We start from the raw sequence: 23810 nt of genomic DNA, 5'->3' as shown, positions 1-23810 counted from the left end.
GATCTATATGTCTGTCTTTGTGCCAGTACCGTGCTGTTTTGACAACTGTGGCTTTATAATAAGCTTCAAAGTCAGGGAGTGTAAGTCCTCCCACTTCGTTTTTCTTTTTTAGAGTGTCTTTAGCAATTCAAGGCATCTTCCCTTTCCAAATAAATTTGATAACTAGCTTTTCCAAGTCTGCAAAGTAGGTTGTTGGAATTTTGATTGGGATTGCATTGAATCTGTAGATGAGTTTGGGTAGAATTGACATCTTAATGACATTTGAGCTACTACTTTTAGACTGGCAAAATTGTGTTTCTCCAGAGATATACCCTACCATGAATTCTTAAGTAGTCTATAAAATATTGCAAATAACTGTCTGCTTCATCTAATCATCTGCAAGTATATGCTATTTACATCAGCAGGGGACAAAAGATATTCAGAGCTCATTACTGCAGAAATTGTCATTTGGAATTACTTTGAAAACATACAGAACATGGACACCTTGGAGTCTCTAACATTTATTTAGTGCTAATATTTTTTGAGGTGCTGCTCTGGGTATTTTATATATATGAACTTTTATCATCTGTATCATAACCATTTGACATAGATCCTATTATTATTGACATCTAACAGAAGAGGAAACTGAGGCACAGAGAAGCTAAACAATTTCCCAACACCACATGACTAGAAGGTGGTTTAAACAGGGTTTAAACCCAGGTCATTGGTCTCCGGAGCTTACACTCAGCCATTCATTCTCTGTATCACTAATATCCAAAACACTTTTTCTAAAAAATTGTTAAGAATTTAGGCACTGTGATGGCACAATGTCTAGTTTTCAGCCTATGTATCTTGCAACAATATTTTTTATTTTTTCCTTCTGTTTTTCAGGTCCCTGCATTCCTAATCCATGCCATAATGGAGGAATTTGTGAAATAAGTGAAGCATACAGAGGGGACACATTCATAGGCTATGTTTGTAAATGCCCCCGAGGATTTAATGGGATTCACTGTCAGCACAGTAAGTTAATTATGGTCATCATGCTTTTATTATTATTTATTGCAAAGTATACAAGTCATTATTGTTGTTTTCAGTAGAATCAGTATCTTCCAGCAGCAGAGAGCCTTGGCAGTTGGCTAATTTTGCTTCTCTCCCACTGAATACACAAAATCACCTGCTGATGACTCCTAGCTTGTGTTTGACTCCTATCAGTAGCATGGTAGGCTAAATAATCTTCTAGTCAGCTCTTTTCATTATATTGTTCATCCATACTCACAAAATGTTGTTTTATAATAAACTGACTTCTGTCTGTGTCTTTCAAACTTGTTCTGAAGCTTCATTCTTCATGCTTCCCAGAAATTATTCTGGTGACTATGTTCAGACACAATCTGAAGAAAAGAAAGGAAAAAAAAAGAAAAGCAAATAAATTAAAATGTCCTACCCTGCTCTTATCTATAAGCCAGTCACCTCCTCCTTACTTGTTGGCATTTTTAATGTGAAAATATTTGAAGTATTAAGTAGGTATCTGCACTTCTCTCTTTTATTCTCATTCTTATTTAGCTTGGAAATTTAAGCAGAGTAGACCCACTGGTGAAGATTTCTTCTTAGAAGCGTGGTTGATCATAATTGCTATACCAGTGGTGTACGTACTTAATTATTGGAAGAGTTCAGTGGGCAGAGCCTATGGTAGATTAGAGCTGTAGGGAGGGCGCTCACACAGCCATCTTGATGGGGGATGGGATATTGATCAGAGGAAGGGGAACAGCCCATTTTAGGGAGAATGGGGAGGGAACATATGAGCCATGAACACCTGAGTGATGGTTAAGAGAATGGTGTTAAGAATGAGTGAGGCAAAGCTGGGTATGTCAGCCAGAGCCAGATTTCTACCCATCCGCAAAATATATAGAGTGCCTCCTAGCTCTGAGAATTTGGAGGCATTTGTATATTTCTGGAGACTTGCCATAGCCAGGAACTTGTTGAATTTCTGTGGAAGCCTGATACGGGACATAGATAGTTGTACCTTACAACTGACACCGAAGTGCTTGTAACTGTTTCTAAGTTCGTATCACCAGTGATGAAATAAGAGGCTACTTGTTTTCTAAGAGGTGCTGAGGCTGATTTTCTCTAACCGTAGCATCAACATTCAGATTTTACATGTGAACTCCCTGAAATAGCCCTGGAAAGACAGAGAAGGTAACCCAGCATCTTGGCTGCCTTGAAATCTACTTAATCCTTTGAAGAGGATGTCACTAAGTTTTGCTTTCTCACTTACCAAAAATTTGTGATTTGGTTTCAGCAACCAATGCCCTGAGGGAGAAGAGAGCCTTGCCACCCCACTTCAACACCTCATTTCTGAGCTGCTTATGTACAGTGCACACATTTACAGAGTTATCCCCCTCTGAAATGAGAGCATAATTTACATGATGGGATATTTACCAATGTTCAGAGATAGTCCTTGACCCGAGGTCATGTCATCCTAAGTTTCCCTTTTCTATGGTATAGGGCTCCAGGGACAGAGTGGGAGAGATGAGAGTATACAAAGCAGATTCTTAGTGTTGTAAATCTTTAAAACATTTATAAGGAAAGTATGTGGAAGGCCTGTATAAACCTCTCATACCACGTAAGTATTTCATATTTTTTTAACCTTCCCACCAGGACCTGTTGCTGAGTCAGTGTGAAGTTGGGGCTGGCCGTTAAACCACAGGTTGGGAGAATCCAGGTCTAAATTCCAAGCAGTAATGTCCGTGTAACTGCACAAAATTCTTTTCACATAACTGGGCTTTTTTGTTGTTGTTGTTCATATTCTGATCAGTGTGATGTCAGTTACCTTAAGGGCCTTGACGTCCAGTTAAGGCATCAAATATAATTTGTTTTTTTCCAGTGTAAATGAGGTTTCTCTGCCTCTGACTCCCACACCGGCTGGATAAGAATTGTTTCAAGAGAACCAGCAGGTTCAGGGAACTAGATCAAATAATTCTTAACCCCATTCACCACAGTGGAAAATCTAAGGCTTTTCTCCTGTAGTCTTACACCATGCTCAAATAAGCTCATAAATTCACATAATTGCATTGAAACCTAAGGTTCGTTTTGAAGCACAAAGAAACCTTCCCCCATTACTGTATCCAACCCCCCACAAGACCTTAAACCCAAGCTAAGAATTGCAGAGTGAAGCAAGAGGCTGAGAGATTTAATTCAGAACTGCGACTTTTTGGTTCAAACCACCTGGGCCCATTCTCTGGTGTGTATCATTATCAAAGACAATGAAAAGGTAGGAAAAATGCCTGTATTTGGAATCAGAGGCATGGATTTGAGTTCTGACCTTTCTAGTTATTGGAAGAATGACCTTGGGCTAGTCACTTGACCTGGCAATGATTGAAGACATAAAATGAGGGAACTGAATTAGAAATAGATGGTCTTTGGTTCATACCAGCTTGGAGAGTATTTATGACTAAATGGATAGCTTGCTCACTGTACAAAGGTTATCAAGCCTTCCTCTTTATAGATGAAATTGAAAAGGATTATATATTGGGGAAGCAGATTTAGACATGATAAGAGACTTGAGAGCTCCTTCAGATAGGAGAAACAGAAAAGCATCTCTATAATCCCTTGCATGTACTACTAGGTATTTAGGTTTTTCAGTGGTAAAAATTTGATGGTCCAGTTATGCTCTAGAACCTTGCTACTCAAAGCATGGTCATGCATCATCATCACTTGGAAGCTTATTGGAAATGCAGATTATCAGGTGCCACATGAGACCTGCTGAATCAGATTCTCTGTATTTCAGAATATTCCCCACATGATTCCCACATGCATTGGCGTTTGAAAACTATTGCACAAGACTTCCAGTAAGCAAATATGATCATTTCATAGATTAAGATAGCAAAGCCTACAGTTACATAACAATAAATTATAAGCAAAATATTCGTTATGGTTTTTGCAAATCAATAAAAGAAAGAAACACAAAAATATAATATGAACATTTCATTTGGAAAAAATAATTGAAAAAATTCTTCAGATGCCATATTTTAAGGGGTTATTAATTGTAGTTCTATATGAGAGAATGCTAATTAAATATGTTTTGGAATGTGGCCAGACATTAAGGAACTTCCAGTTTCATGATACAGAAATGACAATAATATAGTCAATAAGATTAGTTTAACTATTATTTTGTCATTATACTAGTAATCAGAAAAATTATTTCCAATGCCAGCATTACCATTACCTACATATGCTTTTTATGGCCGTGAAAGTAACATGAGATTATGACTTTATAAAATAGCAATGATCAGCATTGGATTTTATGCAGAAGGTCCAAATTATACATGTTTTCAAATTTCCATAGATTACTGTGAAGGATTTTATGCATATAATGTAAATTATAGGATGGGTTGAGCACCAAAATTGTCTAGATGTTAGACATTTGAAAGGCATTTTTAAACAAACAGTTTTCTGCTGGAAGTAGTTCACTTTGAGCTGCATAGAAGTAATCGTATGTTATTTGTTGCCCTAGTAACGAATCTAATGCCTTAGGCAAGGACTATTTCTTCATACCCAGAAATCTTTGCCAGTCTTCCCACTGAAGGCCTTCTTCCTTGCCTGTATACAGCTCTGCTGCTTTTGATTTCTTTTTAAGAACAAATTTTCTGAATTCCTATCCCACAAGGAAGGAGGATGGATCTAGGAATCCCCCAAACCCCACAAGAAAAAGGACTGGTTTAAAGAAATGTCCCATGTTATTAGCTTAGCTCCAGAAAAAATATTCTCTAGTCCTTTCTCCCACTAATTTAGTTGAACAAAAAAAGAGAGTATTTAAAATGTGCCTCTTCACATATATTGCTAACTATTGTAAACCAGTTTAATCTTAGTTTTATATCATTGATTAATGGATTCATACATTCAACAAGTATCTATTGAGGCCATGAGTCATTTTACTTTTGTCACTTAAAGTTTAACTTTGCTAGGCAATAGTCAATGATATTGTTTTGATGATAATCGTTACTTGTGTTAATCATGTATTTATCACTTACTTGCTGTCTGTGGTAGGTGGTGCCCTGGGTTTAGTTAACATCACCCTGATGATCCTTAGGCTTACCAAGCTTGAGAACCACTGGTTTAAAGAATGAACACTTACCTTCAATATTTTTCTCAATCTCCAAATTACACCAGAGGAGGAAGTATGCTGTTAAGGCAAGAATCTTGGAATAGACCTCACTTTCAGTGCACGTCTATCTTGATCCATTGATGAAGGGTCAGTTGGCACTAACTGGTTCTACACCTCAGGTTTTTCAACTCAGTTTCGCAAACACTGAGAACTTTGCACTGTGTTATTGCTGGAAATATCTTACCTGTAAAATTAATTATCCTTTGGCATGATTTCCTACATTGAGTATTTGTGAGGAGGAGATGAGATGATTCAGAACATGCTTTACAAGTTGTAAAGGGCTAGATATGTTGAGTGGATTATTACCATTAAACTATAACGAAGTTTCCTATTGGTCTTGAAATTTTCCCTTCCTTTAAAATTATTTTAATTGTAACTTTTTAAGAATTTTGCTTGTGAGGATAAAGGGAAGGCCAGTATGGGGCTTGGTGCTTTTCTATAAGAAGTCCTCTCTTAACACTCTTAATTTTTATAGACAATTATTATTTTTAGCTGCTCTTTCTAATTTTACCTTGATGCCCTTTATTATTTTAGCTTTTCTACTAGAGGATCAATTTGCCCTAATAAAGAATTCATTAAAAAATGTGTGGAAACTTTACCAGCATTATTACTGACACCTGCACACTATATAACTACATTGACTAAGACCTCCAAAAAAGTTTTCTGACTGTGGACTGAGAATTCAAATTTTCCTTTTTACTGATGATTTTGCAAGTCAATATGTGCCACCTTGATTCTGTTAGCCAAAGGTTCTCAAACATGGCATACATATCAGTCACACCAAGGCCTGTTAAATGTATAGATTCCTTTAACATAGAGGAATTCCTCTTCTATAGAGATTCCAAATTATTAAACTTAGTTTTGGATGCAGGTCTGCCTTTTTAACAAGTATCTAGTGAAACTGATCCAGATGGTCCTAGAACTCTGGTTCTCAACCTTGGTTGCACATTAGAATCACCCAGGGAGCTGTAAAGAACACTGATGCCTGGCTCCCACTGCAGAGATTCTGATTTAATTGGTCCGGGGTATGGTCTAAGCATTAGGAGTTTAAAATCTCCTTAGATGATTCTAATGTGCAACCAAGGTTGGAATCAGCATTCTAGAACCATATAGTGAAGAATTACAGTGCCTTAAAAAACCTAAGCTGAGAAATGCTCAAAGAGAAACCAAGTTTAGGATAAATATAATCCCAGTGAATTTATATTTTCACGACCTTATTGAATTTTGTCATCCAACCTTTGCTAAATAAAACATAAATCATCTTACAGCAAGAACCTCTGAATAACTGAAAGAATCAGGCCAGATGAAGATATTAATTTACTGTTCTTGAAACATATTATCCCTTTTCTATCTGCAGTAGCCAGAGTTCCAAGGCATTTTTATTACCTTGTTTTCCTTATTTGGTTGGGGCCTCCCAAAGAGCGTATATATATAATAGATATTTGCACAGAAGCACTATTCAAATACAGACACAACTTTGTGATCCATGCAAAGAAACACTGAGATTCTCACAAACTCAAAATATTTGAAAATTGATACTTTAAATAACAGTAAAATATTCACATTCTTTTTTTTTTCTGTTACTTTAAGAAAGAAATTTGTTGTTGAGCAAAACAACAAACTTTGAATAGGTACGTGTTAAACGATTATATTCACAGAGTTGGTGTTTTTATACTAATAGTTCTGAGCTTCTGGAATGGATCCATTCATGATTTTATAAATGATCTCTCCAGTAATAAAGATAGTACCACAGATGCACTTTATAAAAAATATTTTTTGGATATAACCCGAATTTTCCAGACCTCCCACTATATGATGATAATGACATTGATTTCCAAATTACAATGGCTCATTCTCACTACAGGTTTCCCCAGTCAAGTCAGGAAATCATTTATTTATTTATACATTTAACAAATCTTTATTGAAATCTTGCTTAACTATTTCATGAGGTCATCACATGCTTAGTTACAAGTACTGACTCCCTCCTTGTCTGCTGGTTCTACCTGGAGCATACTGAGCATGGCCAGGCTACTCTGTCTTCTGCTGGTTTCCACCCAGGGCTACAACTGCACATCATCTGAGCTAACATTAGGGCAGATCTACTTATTTTAAAAATGTTGGGTTCTGCTTTGTTCCTTGGAGCCAAAAGTCATGTAGTTCTTTGCAGACCCTCACAAATCCCTGTATGAACACAGTTGCTCCCTATTCCTGCCCTAAATGCTCTCTGACTAAGGACTCAGTGATAACTCAGGCTTGCTGAGGGCCAGGTGACATGGGCACATGTCTCTTATTCTCATTTCTACCATCTTTCCCACGGAACTGTTTTTTTTTAAAAACTCACTTCTCCTCAATCAGTTCTAGAAGTGAATGCATCTGTGCACATGGAAGGAAATCTCCAGAAGAACCCGAAGCTTACTCTTCCAACAGATACATATTAACTTTCTACTCTGTGCCAAGCACTGCTCTGCATACAGCAATGAACTCAAATAGACCAAGTTCTGATATCAGAAGGCTTTTATTCTAATGGGGAAAAGAAAAATAAAAAATATGATGCATGCATTTAGCACACAGCCCAGAGATTGTACTAATCTTTGGCATTTATTCTAGAAAAACAAAAAACTTAGGTTCACACGAAAAGCTGTTCATGAATGTTCTCAGCAGCTTTATTTGCAAACACCCAAAACTGGAATCAGTCCAGATGTCCTTCAACAGGTGAATGGTTAAACAAACTGTGGAACATACACACCATGGCATACTACTCAACAGTGAAAAGGAAGGAGCTGTTGATACATGCAGCAACTTGGGTGAGCTTTCAGGAAACGATGCTCAGTGGGAAAAAAAAAAAATCCTAAGAGCACATACTGTATGATTCCATTTATACAGCATTTTTGAAATGTTGTTAACAGAGCCAGTCATTCCAAGCTCATTTTTGTCCTTGTTGTTCAAAGTGTCTTCCCTCAATGGCCTTCCTCAGAATCACTGCTTTAAGTGCTCCCCAAAACTGACAGAGGTCTTACTTTTTTTCAGAAATAGAGGACAGATTAGTGGTTTCAAGGATTTGGGATGGGGAAGGGAGGTAAGTGTGGTTATAAAACAGCATATGAGGGATCCTTGTGCTGTTGGAACCATTCAGTAAGTTGACTCTGGTGCTAGATAAAAGTGTATAGAGTTAAATATGTAAATACAAATGGGAGTACATCAAACTAAGAAAATTTGAATTAGTGATGTATATATCAGTATTGATATATTGGTTGTGATATTGTACTATAGGCTTGCAAAATGCTATCATTGGGGAAAATTGGAAAAAGTATACATATATCTCTTTGTATTCTTTTTTTTTAGAATTCATGTAATCTACAATTATCTCAATAAATATCTCAATTAAAAAATAACACAGTAATTTATTATGTAATATCAAGTATTGACTCATAAGGATAAGAACTAGGGAGTGGAGGTGCGAGAGTGGTATTTTAGAACCTGGCCAAATGAGAACACGAGTGACATTTCGGCACAGTTGTGAATGAAGTCAGGGCACCACCTGTGTGAATCAGCGAGCCCTAAGATACACATGTGCTTGGATTGGTGAATGGAACCAAGTGAGTGAGGAGGAGAGGGCCTGAGTGGGAATCAAGAGCCAGATCATGTAGGGCTTTATAAGCCACAGAGAGGACTTTTAATTTTATTGTACTTATGGAAGGAACCTTTGCAGGGTGGAGAACAAGGGAATCCGTCAACTGATTTCTGTCTGAAGAATGACTCTGTCTGCTGGTGAATAGGCTCTGTTGGGTGCAAGAATGGAACCTGTAAGATGATGGTGGTTTGGACTGAGGTGGTAATGGGAACTGGGGAGTGGCTGAACAGTGTTCAGTTTTAGAAAATATTTTGAAGTGGATTACACTAGTATCATAAATATTTGTTTTTTGCTCATGGATTTCAGTAACATTATAAATGTTTCTTTTTTACTTCTTGTCATAGACTTGGGTGGTATAATATATTTTATAATTTTCAGTTTGCCATTTGTTTTCATTTTCAACAGCATCATTAGGATAGAATCTAGAATTTTAAAGATAAATGCATACACACAAGCATATGCATATTTATGATATTATTTAAGATATTGAATTTTCAAGATTTTTTAGGATCCATAAAATTACTTGCCTTGTTTGTTACTTCATCTTTCAGGTTTGCTGGCTCATAATAGTGTAATACAGTATATTTTAGAGAAAACATTATAACATGATATGTAAAGTAAGAGTAATATAATTACAGGCTAAAATACAACAATGATTTTGAAAGAGTATGTAATTTACATTTTAATAGGACAGATAGGAATCACAATTGCATTGAGTGTGTACTTACTAACATCAGCCTTTAGAAAGCAACTTGATTGGTTTTGCTCTCACAATTCCTGATTGATTTACAATCATGCCCATAAGTTTAGAGAAATTTAAGGCTGTGTATCCTTTGGAAATAAGTTGGTCTTAGATAAACAGATACTTATTTTATAAGGTACATCTGAAATGAAAACATTTCTAAATGAGATTTCCTTTCCCCTGGACCACCTGAAAAAGGCTTTCTTAATGATAAGTAAAGAGATTGCTCCTGAGTTGCTCTAAATAAGATGAGTTTAGTTTATGTGAAAAATGAGGCAGGATTGTTTGCAGGTTTGAGCACTTATCTGTAGAAGAGACCCAAACTTCAATTCCTACTGTTCTATTAACAAGTCATATCAACTTGTGTTAATGTTTATTCTAAGCATTTGTTTCCTCTTCTTTAAGATGGATATAGCTGGGGCCCTTTGCCTACTCTTAGGTAAGGCTGGGGATGCTGAGGCAATTTAATATATTTGTGAAAGTGTTTCGTACAGTTAGAAGTTTGTTACATTCATAAGCTGCCATTTTTATTTCTATGATTCATTTTCAAAATACTCTTTAATCATGAAAGAAGAAATTAGTACTGAAACAGTGATTTTATCTGAGCTAATCATGCAGCAGAGAAAATGGGAAAACTAAAAGCCTCAATTTAAAAAGCAAACTTCTGTAATTTGAGAGTGTACACCTCAGTTGCTGGGGGGAGAGAGAGATGGACAGGGAGAGAGAGAGAGAGGAAGAGAGAGAGAGAGAGAGAGAGAGAGAGAGAGACTCTATTAATGCTATTTTTCCAGTTTTCTGCTTGCCAACAAAGCCCCTTAAAAGAGTTATGCTCTGTGATTAGTTTAAGAATGTATCTAGATTCCAATCTCCTTACCACCTCTGCTTCTTCCCCAAGGCACCATTACCAACTCACTCTGATATACCACTTAAACTTCTTTTGTCTGTATACTTTTCCCTAATCTATTCTAAAAACCATAACCAGAGTGATCTTTTTAAAATATTAATCTTATTAGGTCATTTCTGTGATCGAAACCCTCCAATGGCTTCCTGGCCCATGTGGAGTAAAAATCTAAAGTTTTGTAGTGACCACCAAAGCCTTCCTTACATGTTCTCTTCCCTACTATCTCTCTTACCTGACCTTCAACTGCTTTCCATAGTTCTTCTACTTTGGTTACTTTGTTTTCCTTGTTGTCTCCAAACATGCCAAGCCTGCTTCCAGGCTGGGACTTTGCATTTGTGCTCATTTACCTAGCTCACTCTTCCCTAGGTAAACACGAAGCTCTCCCTTTCTTTTACTTATTCCAGCTTTGCTCATGTGTTAATATTCCAGGGTGGCCTTCTATGACATGGTTCTATGATTTAAGACATCGTTTGAATTTTATAAGGGCAGGGACTTGATTTGTTTGCTTTTGCTGTGTTCCCTATGACTTAACTGTGCCTAGGTCAACATAGTAGGCACTCAATAAATACTGGTTGAATAAATAAATGAATGTGTGGACCATTTGTCTGTTAATCAATTCTTAAATGCATTATTCACTTACCCCATGTCTCCTATAATGTTGAACTCTGCAGAAGTCACGAAAGAACTCTAATGGTATATACGATCAAGAAGTTTGTGGAGTAGCTTATGGAGTAACATGGAAAAAAAGTCTGCTTCATCTGACAAGAGCTCTGTGGCCAAACAAGTTTGAGAACACTCTACATTATCTCCTCCTTTTGGAGACTGTCAGTGCTCATCAGATTATTGAAGGCTCTGAGGAGCCCTGCAATTTAAAAAGAATGATAGATAAATTTTTTTAGACAAGAAATTTGTAAAGCTTGTTTAAAATTGTTCAACTCAATTGCCTAGAAGAAATGGGTGTGGGAGTGACATCAGAAGCTCAGATGGAGAGTTTTATTGTTAGGCAAAAGAGAAGACCGATGAAAACAAAGTGAGCTGGAGACACAGGACATATGGGTGTTATTGTCAGAAGAAGGGTAAGTATGAAGGAGGCAAGAGTGTGGTGAGATTGAAGTTAATGTGCAGGGTTTGTTCGTATCTACACATATACATGTTTCAATGCAGATATAAATGAGAAGGAACACTCACCCATGCATACTGTCTGAAAGCATTTATTCAGCACTTACGAATGTCCCCAGAGATAGTGGTTATATTTTTGTTGCCCTGCATGTGGTGACTTCTTTGTCTGAGAGATGGAGTGATAAGAGGTATGTTCCATCAAGATTACCTAGAGAGCCATTTGCCACTTTCACTCTGTGCCATTATTTGTGGTTTCTAGTCAGCGTGCTGTTTTTCTTAGAGTCACTTCTCTTCATATTCCTTCTCACCAGCTCAGTCTGACGTCTGCTGCCTTATCCCAGTTGTGTATGCCTTAATGCTGCATCTTTTTAGAGTGAGCTGAAGGCTTCTGTGAGCTACATTCTCAAAGCTGAGACAATGAGTCCTTTGAGAATAATATTGTAAGCCAGAAGCTAGAAGCACTTAGAAAGGAGCGAAGCACAGGAGTTATCCTTTTGAGAGAAAGAGGTTCTCAGAACCCATAGTCACATGAAAAAGGTAAGCACAGTAGAAGGTGGTTCTGTCACAGATCAGATGACTCTGAATATGTGGCCCTCTCAGAACTGTGCAGGTCATGTAATTGCTTTCTTTATAGAATACTATACATCATTTGGTAGAAGAAAGTTACATGGAACTAATAAATGCAATGATCTTGCATTTGTCTTCCATATAAATTGTAAAGTCCTTAGGGCAAGAACCTAGCTGTGTGTTTCCTTTCTATTCTGCATCACTACCAGCACAGTTAGGAATGTCAGCTCCATAATCTGAAACTAATCTGCCAAAATCTGACCATGACCTAACTCCCCTACTTCATTGCCCATTTTCCTTTTATATGCCAAATGCTTCTGCAAAGTGAGCAACTTGCCATTCATTCTTTGCATTCTGTGATTTCCCATCACACTGCCGTTGCTGATATACTTTTCAGGTGTCCAGGAAGCCCTCTCCTTTATCCCTCTACCAGCCAGGCCCAGGTGCTCCATGAGCATTTACATGATTCCCACCTTTTCCTCCACAAAAAATGCCCCCCTCCACTTTCTACCTTGTATGATGTTCCTCTTCTTCCTTTACCTCTCCTTCTCCTCCTCCTCCTCCTTTTTGTCTTCTTCTTCTTCTTCTTCTTCCTCTTTTTGTATTACATTTGTGTGTTTCTCATCTCCCCAGGTAGCTTAAGTATAATTTCTGTCTGAATCATCCTTAATTTGCAATCATAACCTAGAATTCTGCTTGCCCATAGGAGGCAAAATATATTTATATATTTGATAAATGAATGAATGAATGAGTAGTAAGAGCTCACTAAACAAGTGATTATTGTTTGATTACCAAAATAGAAACCTAGAGAAAGCCATGGTGAATTGCAATGGAGATAATTGGGATTGTCTTGTTTCTTGTACCAGAACTTCTGGGAGTACTTGCCATTTCTTGGCAGGATCATGTATCTGTTTTACTTGTCTACAAGGCCCTGTCACATAGTTGGTAAATATTAAATATATATTTGTTGAATGAATGAAGGAAGGAGAGGATATCTGTCATCAGTGTACTATTGTACATTTTATGTAACTCAGGGAAGCATATGTTCCTCTTTTCTGAGGTACTGGGATGAATCATGTTATTGGATAATGAGAACTATAAATGCTATTTTGCTTGTCTGACAGAGACAAACTTAACATTCAAGTTCAGTAGGTATCCTATCCTAGGTTCCTATTTCAATTATTCCTCCCATTTCTCCTTATGGTTTGGATATCTATTTTTATTTTTAACAATTTTAATATATAAGGATTTCACTGCAGGCTATATCACCTGTATTGTGGAATAAGCAGGGTATGTATTAAAAATAAATAATTATTTCAAAGTCTTCCCAGATGGCTCTGCATATGTAATGAGAAGATCATAGCGCAGCATGTACAGCAGTAAAGTCAATTCCCTTATGACCAGCTTCAGAGTTCCAAGTCAGCCTTCTTAGAGGCAGGGCAATTATCTCAAATTTCTGAGGAGCTATGCATAAATGATTCACCATCTCTGAATAGAGTAGTCAAGGGATCCCACTTAGAACTTGATAAGGCATTATTTTGGTGACAATATAGCTAGCATTTTCCAGAATCACTTTCTATGTCTTCCTTTAGGATGCAGCTCATTAACACTGTATTTTATCTGCAGCTCTATGTGGATTTTTTTCCCTAAAATTTGTAGTGTGCATTTTTCTTCTATGAAAAATGCCATAACATGGATGCTAATACATTACTGCCAAAATTATCCTAAATTATGTAGGTGAAATGACTTAGGGTGGCTGATTGTTGTTTATCTCTGGATACACTGGTTGATCTTTTAAGTCTTGTTAGATAAGTCCCTGGAATACCAATAACTTTCTTATTTTAAAAGTCATTTAAGGCATCTAGTACGTTTTTGCATTGATGGTCTTATATATTAAAAACTAAACAAATGTGAAATTGTCTTTTTTCCTTGGGGGTAGTTTAATTTTTAATGGGCTCTGTTCTTTTAATTGGAATTTTAAACTCTTAGGAACAATAACTTATTTCAATTTCTTTTTTAAATGTAGTTCTTATAAAAGTATAAATGGCATTTTTAACTGAGAACACAGTCTTATTCTTTCCTCTTCAGAGCTATTTGAATTGAAGAAAAATATTTATTGGCAGCAATCTTGCTGCTAAAGTTTATGGCCTGCCACTCTCAAATGGCTCAGAGAATATATTCAAAATGAACCTCCTGGTCATTTTCTGTTTTTCAGGGACTTTGGACATGACTTGTTTTTGTCATTTGAAAATAGAGTTACTCTTTGAGGTTTAAATTTCTTGCCCAAATTTGATTCCTTAAGGTTTCTCAATTACAAAACTCAAGAGCCTTGTTGGATTTTAAAAGCAAATCATCATTCCCTCTCCCACCCTACCCCCATATACTTGATATTAGTAAATTATTTACTGAAAAGGAAAAAAAGAGACCTTGGGGATATCAGAAAGAAAAAAAACACTGAGTATTCCATACCTTCCTGGTGAGGTCTAAGGGCAGGAGGCTGAACCTGAGCTGCCCCTGCCTGATACAGAGCAAGGGTAGGGGACTGCTTTGCAAATGAACTGCACCTCCAGGATATGGCAGGGAAAGAATGTGAGTGGATTTCCTGTGGGCCAGATGTTGACTGTCAAAACTAAGCTGCTGTATTATCTTAGGAGAGACTGGAAAAGCTGACTCTCTCCTAAGATAATAGTGGGTCACCAGATAATGGTGGATCCCCAGAGTGATGAGCCACTGGGGTCACCAATGCCACATTTCAAACTTACCTTCAAACAGTTACTCTGACACTAGAGAGGTCAAAACACAACTAGAAGGTGGTAGATGAATTGGAATGAGACAGGAAAAAATAACCCTATTTCCCTTCCTAGTACTTCTCTTGGGACCTTCTGGGAAGGGGCCTTCTCCCAGGTCTCACTTTAGAGACTCTGCTCTGGCCTTCCTTTGGCATCTTGCCTTCCAATTGGGCAAGGAGTCCCTGAGCACAAGGCATCATGCCTACAGGACTCATATTCCCCCTTCTAGAATCCTCTACCCAAATGGCACCCACTATTCTTCCATGGCCTATGTGGGCTCCTTCTCTATGTTTTCTCCATATCTGTGTTTGTGATGGGGTTTCCATAGACAAGGGTGGTTGGGAGCCACTCCACCCAGTGCCCTCACTTTATTTCATGGAAATCTGAGGTATCAGAGTTCTAAACCAAGCCTAGTCTTCCACATTGTTAGAAAGGCAGGAGAATAGAACATACTTTATTTAATTATTTATTAGCTTTATAACTTAAATATTTAGATATACAAGGGGGCTGCTTTGCTCTTTTCACACAGGCCCCGCTTCATCACCACTGCAATTTTTCCAGCCTAAGTAAGGTACACCTAAGCTGGGGAGGAGAAGCTCCAAGTTGTATGTGATTATGGTTGTTCAGCAGCTACAAGACTGGACATTTTTTGTAGATAAAATATAAATGACTGTTTACTAACTGAAAGTATAGGGGATTTATTGTAATTAACTAAAAATAACCAGGGAAATGATGGAAGCTGCTTTGAGGGTTGAGGGTTGGGGAAAAACAAATCTCTAGTATTTGATAAAGGAAGTTTTTGTTTTGTTTTAAATCTTATATACTAGGGAACTCTTTTTTGCTAATGAGGAACCGAATGTCCATTTTTTTGGTTTTGGTGAATCATTCCCTTATAATCACCCTATGATCTTACTCTCTGTCAAAGATACACAGGCCCAAGTACAGGATTAGTGATACCAAACCCAGTTTTAAAAAAGGAAATCTGATGTAAAGCTAAACTTCAATTTTTCCCTCTTAAGTTGGGAATTCTTATTTAAATCAAAGGGATTTAAATGAGATAAATCTAATTCCATCAACCATTAATTATTCTCTAGGATTATTTTATGCTGAAAAATCAATAGAATATATTTGAAATCCCCAGATCCACCTCTGAGATACTTTGCTTACTGAGTGGTTGTTTTCATACTGGGGCTAATATACCCCAGAAGATTGCAAGATACAATCATCTTAGAGGTGAGAAGAAAATAAGAGATCTTATTGTTACATTTCTTAGTTTCTTAAAAATTTCATGTTAAATTATACTAATATGTATCAGTTGGATTGAGTGAGACACCACTCTGGGTTTACTTGTCAAGTCACCAGTACTGAGGTTCTGAGGGAAGAGTAGGGGTTCTACAAGGCAGTGTACTTTCAGCAATGTGACTCCTTCTGCCATCTATTTTTAATTAAATTAACCCTCACTAAACTCACAGATGGCCTCTAAAGATTTCTGAAGAGGCAACTTGAGATTGAAGAAAACACCAATAATGCAAGCAGAGACGAAAATGACAGCTAGTGTTTCTTCTTCTAGTAAAAGCTAAGCACAAAATTTAATGAGATAAAAGAGTGATGAACTAATCATACCTGGCAAGAGATTGGCCCCTAAAATTGGAATTATCAACAGAGGGTAAGATTTACATCCACCATTATTATTGATGAACTCTGCCAGAGTGAATAGTATGCTTTGGGATATTAGCTACTGAGAGGATGAAGCCATCACAATTAGGATGATACTATGAAAAGTGTTTATTGCAACTTTATCTAATACTTTAAAAAGTTATATTTTTTATATACATTTTGTAATATGCAAAATATATTCATTTAGTAATACTTGCATGAAATTTGTAAATTCTTAACTGTACCTTTATTGGAGTACATTCTACAATTAAATTTTTACTTTCAAGAATACGTAATCAAGAGTTTAAAGACCATGGTTAGAGAGATTAGAGAGTATTAAACTTTTTGAAAGAAAAAAAAATACACTTACAACATAGGAGCTCATGTTCAAGCTTTCACAAGCTTGAACTTGTGAGAGTAATCAACAAATGAATGACTTAGTATATTTCCTCTGCTTCTTTGTAACCAGAAAGATACCAATTGTAGTCTACTTCAAACTACTGAAACAATATAAAACCTCAACCTTAGGGATTTATGAAGCCCTAGGAGAAACACCTGTAACAATGTCTGTGCCTTGGCTTTGATACAGTGATTTAAGATGAGCTTACTCATATACTGTTTATTTACAATGGAGGGTTAGTTGTCTTTTAACTTTTTTGTTAATGGAAGTTTCTGACCATTATTTTGTATTGCAGATGAGCAGAAAGTGGATCTCTAGAGATGCCTGTGGCTAAAATGTTTCCACTTGGTTGTACATGAACAGGCAATGGGGATACCATTAAAATGTAATAAAAATGTACATTGTTCTTTTTATTGTTCTGTTTGTTCCTGTGTTATAGGCATCACAAGGGATGATTTCATGGTTATTATATTTAATGAGTTTGGGGAGACATAAAATGACTGCAGTTATTTGAGAGAGTAGGATACTATTATTAGATCAATACCCTTTATATAAGAATGGAACTGAAATGCAGAAGCGTGGAATGGCAGAATTGAGTTCCTTGACCCGGCAGTTTCAAAATTTAAGGTAAACATCCTGTTACAGAAAATGAGAAAATTCATCACAAATACCTTTTATTTTTTTTTATTTTTTATTTTTTTATAAGTAAGAGTTTCCCCAAATATTATAGGATAGATTTCCAGGACATAAAGATGACATTTTTATATTTATGTATTATTCTATTTTTAACTATCTAATTTCACCATGTAATTGAGACATAAACTGTAAATAGGTGCAAAGCTTACTTTATAATAAGGTGGTAGTACACACTGCATAACTACGGAGTATAAATATATCTTGTATGTGCTGGAAACACTTTAAAATTATTTTTTGATAATTGATGTATTTCTGTGTTGGTGTTCTGAGTCCTCTTTTATCTCCAAGGTATTCTATTCTGTAGCATAATCTGGAGAGCATTTCTGAGAAAAACCTGACATGGTTAGATATGTAAGAATGCAGCTGAATTTCTATGTGTTTTGCTGGTGGGAATTAGAGAAATTATTTTCCCAGTGTTCACTTTAATTTCCTTCTGTGCAGATGCTATTCTTTAAAATATCAGTGTAGTGTTTGTTCACTTTTAGAGTTAAGAAGTAAATTGGTAAAACCCTTACAGCTACCTGTTTTTATGAATTTCCAGATAAAAGTGCTTGACTCTGTCCAATATATTGATAGATTTATAAACTAAACAGATTTCAATTTACTGTTACTTTTAGTCACTAAGACATCTGGTGTTACAGATGTATTCGCTTTCATCTTTCTTCATATGTAATTGAACTGTGCTGTGCCTAACAGTTTTGTCTGATACTATTTTAATACTTTAATTATATGCAGCGTGCAATTTCATTATAGCAACACTTCTTTGTTTGGTAATATATTCTAGCTGTCATTGTCTAGAAAATTTCAAAAACATCCTCTTTTATTTGGCACCAAAATATGCAATATTCCAAGACCGAGGTATTATTTTATCTCTTCTGAATATGTATACATTTAGTACCTTAGGTATTTAGCTATATGCTGTTGTCTTTAATTTGTAACACATTTCTATAAGAAGTAATTACAAGGGAAAAACAAATTTGCCAACAGGAGTTCAGCAGAATTAAAAATACTCATCACCTTCTTCTATATCATTGTCTCCATAGACTTCCTTACAAAAATCATGCAGATTGGCAAGTCTGCCACTGTGAGGCACACTGAGTTATATTAAATGGGAAGAATGGAAAGAGTTCAGAAATAGATTTTGACAAAATATAGCAAAAGACATTGTAATTTTAAAAATTACATTGAATGTGCAGAATGAGAACATTCAAGAAAATAGAATTTGACTAAATATTGTGAGAAACTGCATATATAAATTACTAATATTGAAAAAAGTAATATTTGGGTTTCCCACAACCCGCAACTCCTTTCTTCATTTTTATTCCTTAAAGCATACTTTGGATATTGTTTATTAGGCTCCTCAATTCGCATTTGGAATGTATGTAAAACTGCTTCAGAATTGATGATATAAACAAATTTCTCACTTCATTTTAAAGAACAAAAGTGTCATATTGAGATTCTTGGCAATTATTCTTGAACTTTGTGATGGAAAGAAGATGGCAAAAGAAATATTCTTAGAATTTTATTATAGATTCTGCTGTCCTTATTCTGCTCTCCTTTCTTCTTCTGAGGAGACTTATAGAAAAATAATTCTAGATCATGGTTAATTTCTGACATGAAAAATTTGATGAGGCTGGACTTGGAGAAGGATGTGGCCCAACTGTGTTTAAATTCTTGCCTTTTCCTCTGACTCTAGGATGTGAGCTGATGATAGTCTGGTCTGGTGTTTTAAATGAGTATATGTTAGAGCAAGATTTTTTTCTAGTAGAAGGTCTCATATAGGGACTGAATAATGATACAAATTTAAAAATGAATAGCTTCTCCTTAAGCTTGCCTGAACAAGCTCTGGGACCAAGCTGATTTCTCTCTCAGGAAATATGCTCTCCTGCAGCTTTACTGAGCAGTCAGAAGAAATTATTTTATGTCTGTGACTGCCACCCTCCCCAGAGGGCCATCTTTATGTCAAGGGACTGCTGTGAATGGAGATTGGTTTCCAAATGCTAAAAGAGCTTCTTCATTAACAACCTTGGCATAAATAGTGAACATTTTACAACATTTTCCTAGTGGATTGTCTCCTTATTAATACCTAAATATATATATTTATATATAAATTTATATATACACCCATATGTAAATGTATGAATAAATAATATATATAAATTTATAAATAAATAATATCCATATACCTGTTTCTTGCAATTTCATTGATATTTAGTCACATACCATACAATCATCCAAAGTGTATAGTTGTTCACAGTATCATCATATAGTTGTGCATTCATCAACACAATTTTTGAACATTCTCATAACTCCAAAAAAAAATAATAATAATAAAAAGTAAAAGTAAAAAAGAACATCCAAAACAACCCATCTCCCCATCCCCCCCTATTATTCATTTACTTTTTGTCCCCATTTTTCTAGTCATCTGTCCATATACTGTATAAAGGAAGTGTGAGCCACAAGGCTTTCTATAATCACACGGCCACACCATAGAAGCTAAATAGTTATACACTCATCTACCAGAAACAAGGCTACTGGGTTGCAGTTCAGCAGTTTCAGGGATTTCCTTCTAGCTACTCTAATACTCTAAAAACTAAAAAGGGAGGGATATCTATAAAAGGCATAAGAATAACCTCCAGAATGACCTCCGGACTTCATTTGGAATCTCTCAGCGACTAAAACTTTATTTTGTTTCATTTCACTTCCCCCTTCTGGTCAAGAAGATTTTCTTAATCCCACAATGCTGGGTCCAGGCTCATCCCTGGGAGTCAAGCACCGCATTGCTAGGGAGATTTACACTCCTGGGAGTCAGTATACACATTTAAATCTAGCCTTTCAAAGATGGCAAATGGAGCATACATATTTATCACCCCTTTTCGCTCAAACTAAACTGAAGTGACCAAGAAGATTAAATAAAGTAAAGAAAAAACTAAGTCTTAAAAACTCTGCAAATAGTGATATGGACTATTAGCAGACCAGTGTTTTGTTTTGTTTTCATATTTTATCATGAAGAAATATGGGAATGACTCATGTTGATAAAGGTACCCTAGACCCTACAACTGTGATCTGGAAAAGGCTGAAATGGACATGGGGCTATTCTCAAAGTGGAGAAAGTCCAAGCTAGGAGTCAGCTGAGACAGAGCAATGAGTAGTCAGAAACCAGGTTAGTTAATAAGAACTCATTTTGGAATAGCTGCCCCAGTTGTCCTTCCCCTCCCTATCCTTCCTGCATTCAAAACACAATTTCCAAGGTTAAAACTGGAAGATTGTTTTCCAAAGAAATGTACAAGTTTGTTCTTGGGGGGCTTGGTTCCTAATGCAGAAGTTGGCATCAATGAATAAAGTCCTCTTTATTTTACAAGATGGGGGTGGCCTTACTGCTGCCTCCGTACTTATGTCCCCCATACTTAGGAGGTTGCAGTCAGCCCTCCAATGCAGGAGAGAAGCCTGCTGGTTAAGAGAAATGTATGAAACAACTGAGAAAACTACAGCATTTGAGTATATTAAGCAGTCTAGGCTTTTATTCATAAAATGCTCACCAGACATTTGATGTAAACAACAGAAAAGAGAAGGATCGAACTGAACACATAGAATAACTGATGCAAGAAGAAGCAGGGATGCCTCATGGAACAGAGAGGCATTTTAAAAATATCTGATTAGAGACTTAAAGAAAATATATTCATAAACAAAAAAGGAGTTTGAAAAAGAGTTCGTGGATATGAAAAATATTATTGGAAGAATAAAAAATGCATTGGAAGATAGTCAGAAAAATATTTTAAAACAGTTACAAATATAAAGAAATGGAAAATATGAGATATATGTTTAACAAACGTGGAGAATAAATTTAAGAAATTCAGTATAAGACTCGTTTTGTAGTTCCAGAGAGAACAAAGAAATTGGAGGCAATAAAAAAGTATCTTTTTATATTGAGATGAATTAATGAATACCAACACACATCCAGATAAATTCTAATGAAGTAAATGTAAAAAAAAAAACGGCACACATCCAGACAAATTCTAATGAAGTCTGGATAAAGAGAAAATAAAAGAATCTCTAAGAGAGGTACAAGAGGTTAACTGTAAAGAACCAAAAATTATATTGGCTTCAGACTTCTCAGATAACAACCATATATATTAGGAGGCAAATTTAAATTTCTTGGGATACATGAATTTGAGCTTAGATTTCTATTACCAGCCAAATTACATCCTCGTGTAGGGATAATTAATAAGACAAAGGCTCAAAGTAATATTTTCTTACTCCTTTTGAAGATGTTTTATGGGAATTGTGAAGTGGATTTGAAAAAAATGAAACATAGTATCCAAGAAACAGTAGGATAAGCCCAAGAGAGCAAGGAAAGAAATCCCAGGATGTAGGTTGTGGCAGGCCCAGAAAGTAATCAGCTCAACTTAGAATAGGAAATTAGAGGGCTCCAAGAGAATGTCTTCAAGAAACATGGAACAAATTTCATTGAAATATTGAAAGATCTTGATCCTATGATGAATAAATTTATACTTTCTTCTCTCAACAAGAAACTCAATTAGATATTCAGGGAAAAAAAAGGGAAAAGAGGGAAAAAACGCTCTATATATTAAGCATCCGATTGTGGTTTTAAGCAACTGATAGAATATAACAAAAGGAAATTCATTTGACCTTGATGCTAGCTAGAACAGCTTCCTTAGTGTGACACATCTTCAGTGAAGAACAATGACATTTTTCTCTACAGATCTAATCATGCTATTTGGCTTTAAGGTGAATAATACTTATATAATCATGTTGTAAATACTCTTCATTTTCTGTATTTGCAAGCAACTATAGAGAAAATATTGTAGAATTAGTGTGCCAATGGCATTATGGCCCCAAGTTTTCACCCTTCCCTGTATCCTCATCCTTTGTCATATGACTTGGGAATTCTTCCTATAAAAGGAGAATATATTTCTCACCCCTTGACTTTGATTCTGGGTATGTGGCTCGGCTTGGCCTGTTGAATGAAACAAAATGGCAGTGAGCTGGTTCTGAGCCTAAGCCTGAAGTGGCTTTGCCTGTTTTGTTTATTGTTTTGAGCTTCTGTTATCACCAACGCGGAGGTGCAAAGGAGAATGGTTGCCTCCTCAGCTTAGGCCCCAGGATGATCACAGCGACAGTTACGAGCTCATACCTCAGCCAGGAGCCAAGTCCAGCAGGATCTTTAGTTCAGAGTAAATCAATAAGCAGATAGACAGGTGAGAGATAAATCAGAAAATCAGTACATAAATAAATAAATGCAAATAAAAATAAGGTGCCAGTCATATTTAACTATCCATAATTATAATAACCTTTTCTTTCCAAAACATATTAATTTAGTATAATTTATTGATAGTACCTATAGAGTGTTCTACTGATTAGAAAAATATACTTGGACATTCAGGAAAATAGTCTTTCTTAGATATCAGTCTTGCTTTACCTCTACACGACTTAACCAAAATTTTTTAAAATATTGCAGCACCTTGGTAGTGGATTCTTCGTTGGGAAAATAGTATAATATCACCTCAAAGATAATGCTGTGACCCATTTAGTTGAGACTACATAAGCTTTCCTTAATACTCTGAAACATGAGAGAAGGAGTTTTAATAAAGTATAAGAAAGTAAGATGTTGCATAAATTCAAATCATTATACTCAGGGCCAAATTAATTGACCAAATTAAGTGGATGGGGTTACACATACCTACTATTTACTGATATTCATCCAAATTCTCAAGTCTTTGGATTTTATTAAAAGAAACTATAAACTTTTTCTACATTAATCTTATAATAGCATAACACAGCATTACAGATTCTAATAAAACCCATTCCTCTCTGACAGAATAGGACCATTTGTTAAAGCGCTTGTTATAGAAATAGCCAATTATTTTAATCAGGTTCATTGGAGATAATGGAAGTTGTTGCCCTGAAGGCTTACTTTTACAATGTGAAATTATGTGGTAAGTAATTAATGGAATTGAGATTTCAACCTTAGATTATATTAAAGGAAGTTGATACTGAAAATCTACTTTTTAATATATATACTAATTTTAAAGGCATAACTCTCATATAGTAGCAGAAGCAAAGAGAGCTGGAGAAAATTATTCCTATATGGAAATTACCATCATCTTGAATAGATCACAAGAGAACAGGAAATATACACATTGAGAAG

At 35.9% G+C, this 23810-nt stretch overlaps 1 protein-coding gene across 2 annotated transcripts in view; it reads left to right on the top strand.

The window, feature by feature from the left end:
* EDIL3 (EGF like repeats and discoidin domains 3) overlaps positions 1–23810 on the top strand; it is a 469327-nt gene that overhangs the window by 222001 nt on the left and 223516 nt on the right. For both annotated transcript variants that reach the window (XM_037801476.1, XM_037801475.1), the window contains one exon: positions 871–999. In XM_037801476.1, coding sequence (XP_037657404.1) covers positions 871–999 — 129 coding nt within the window. The remainder of the gene's footprint in view (positions 1–870; positions 1000–23810) is intronic.

The sequence above is a fragment of the Choloepus didactylus genome, chromosome 13 (assembly GCF_015220235.1).
Source record: "Choloepus didactylus isolate mChoDid1 chromosome 13, mChoDid1.pri, whole genome shotgun sequence".
In the NCBI taxonomy this organism is placed as follows: Eukaryota; Metazoa; Chordata; class Mammalia; order Pilosa; family Megalonychidae; genus Choloepus; species Choloepus didactylus.
This window is presented reverse-complemented; position numbering and strand designations above follow the sequence as displayed.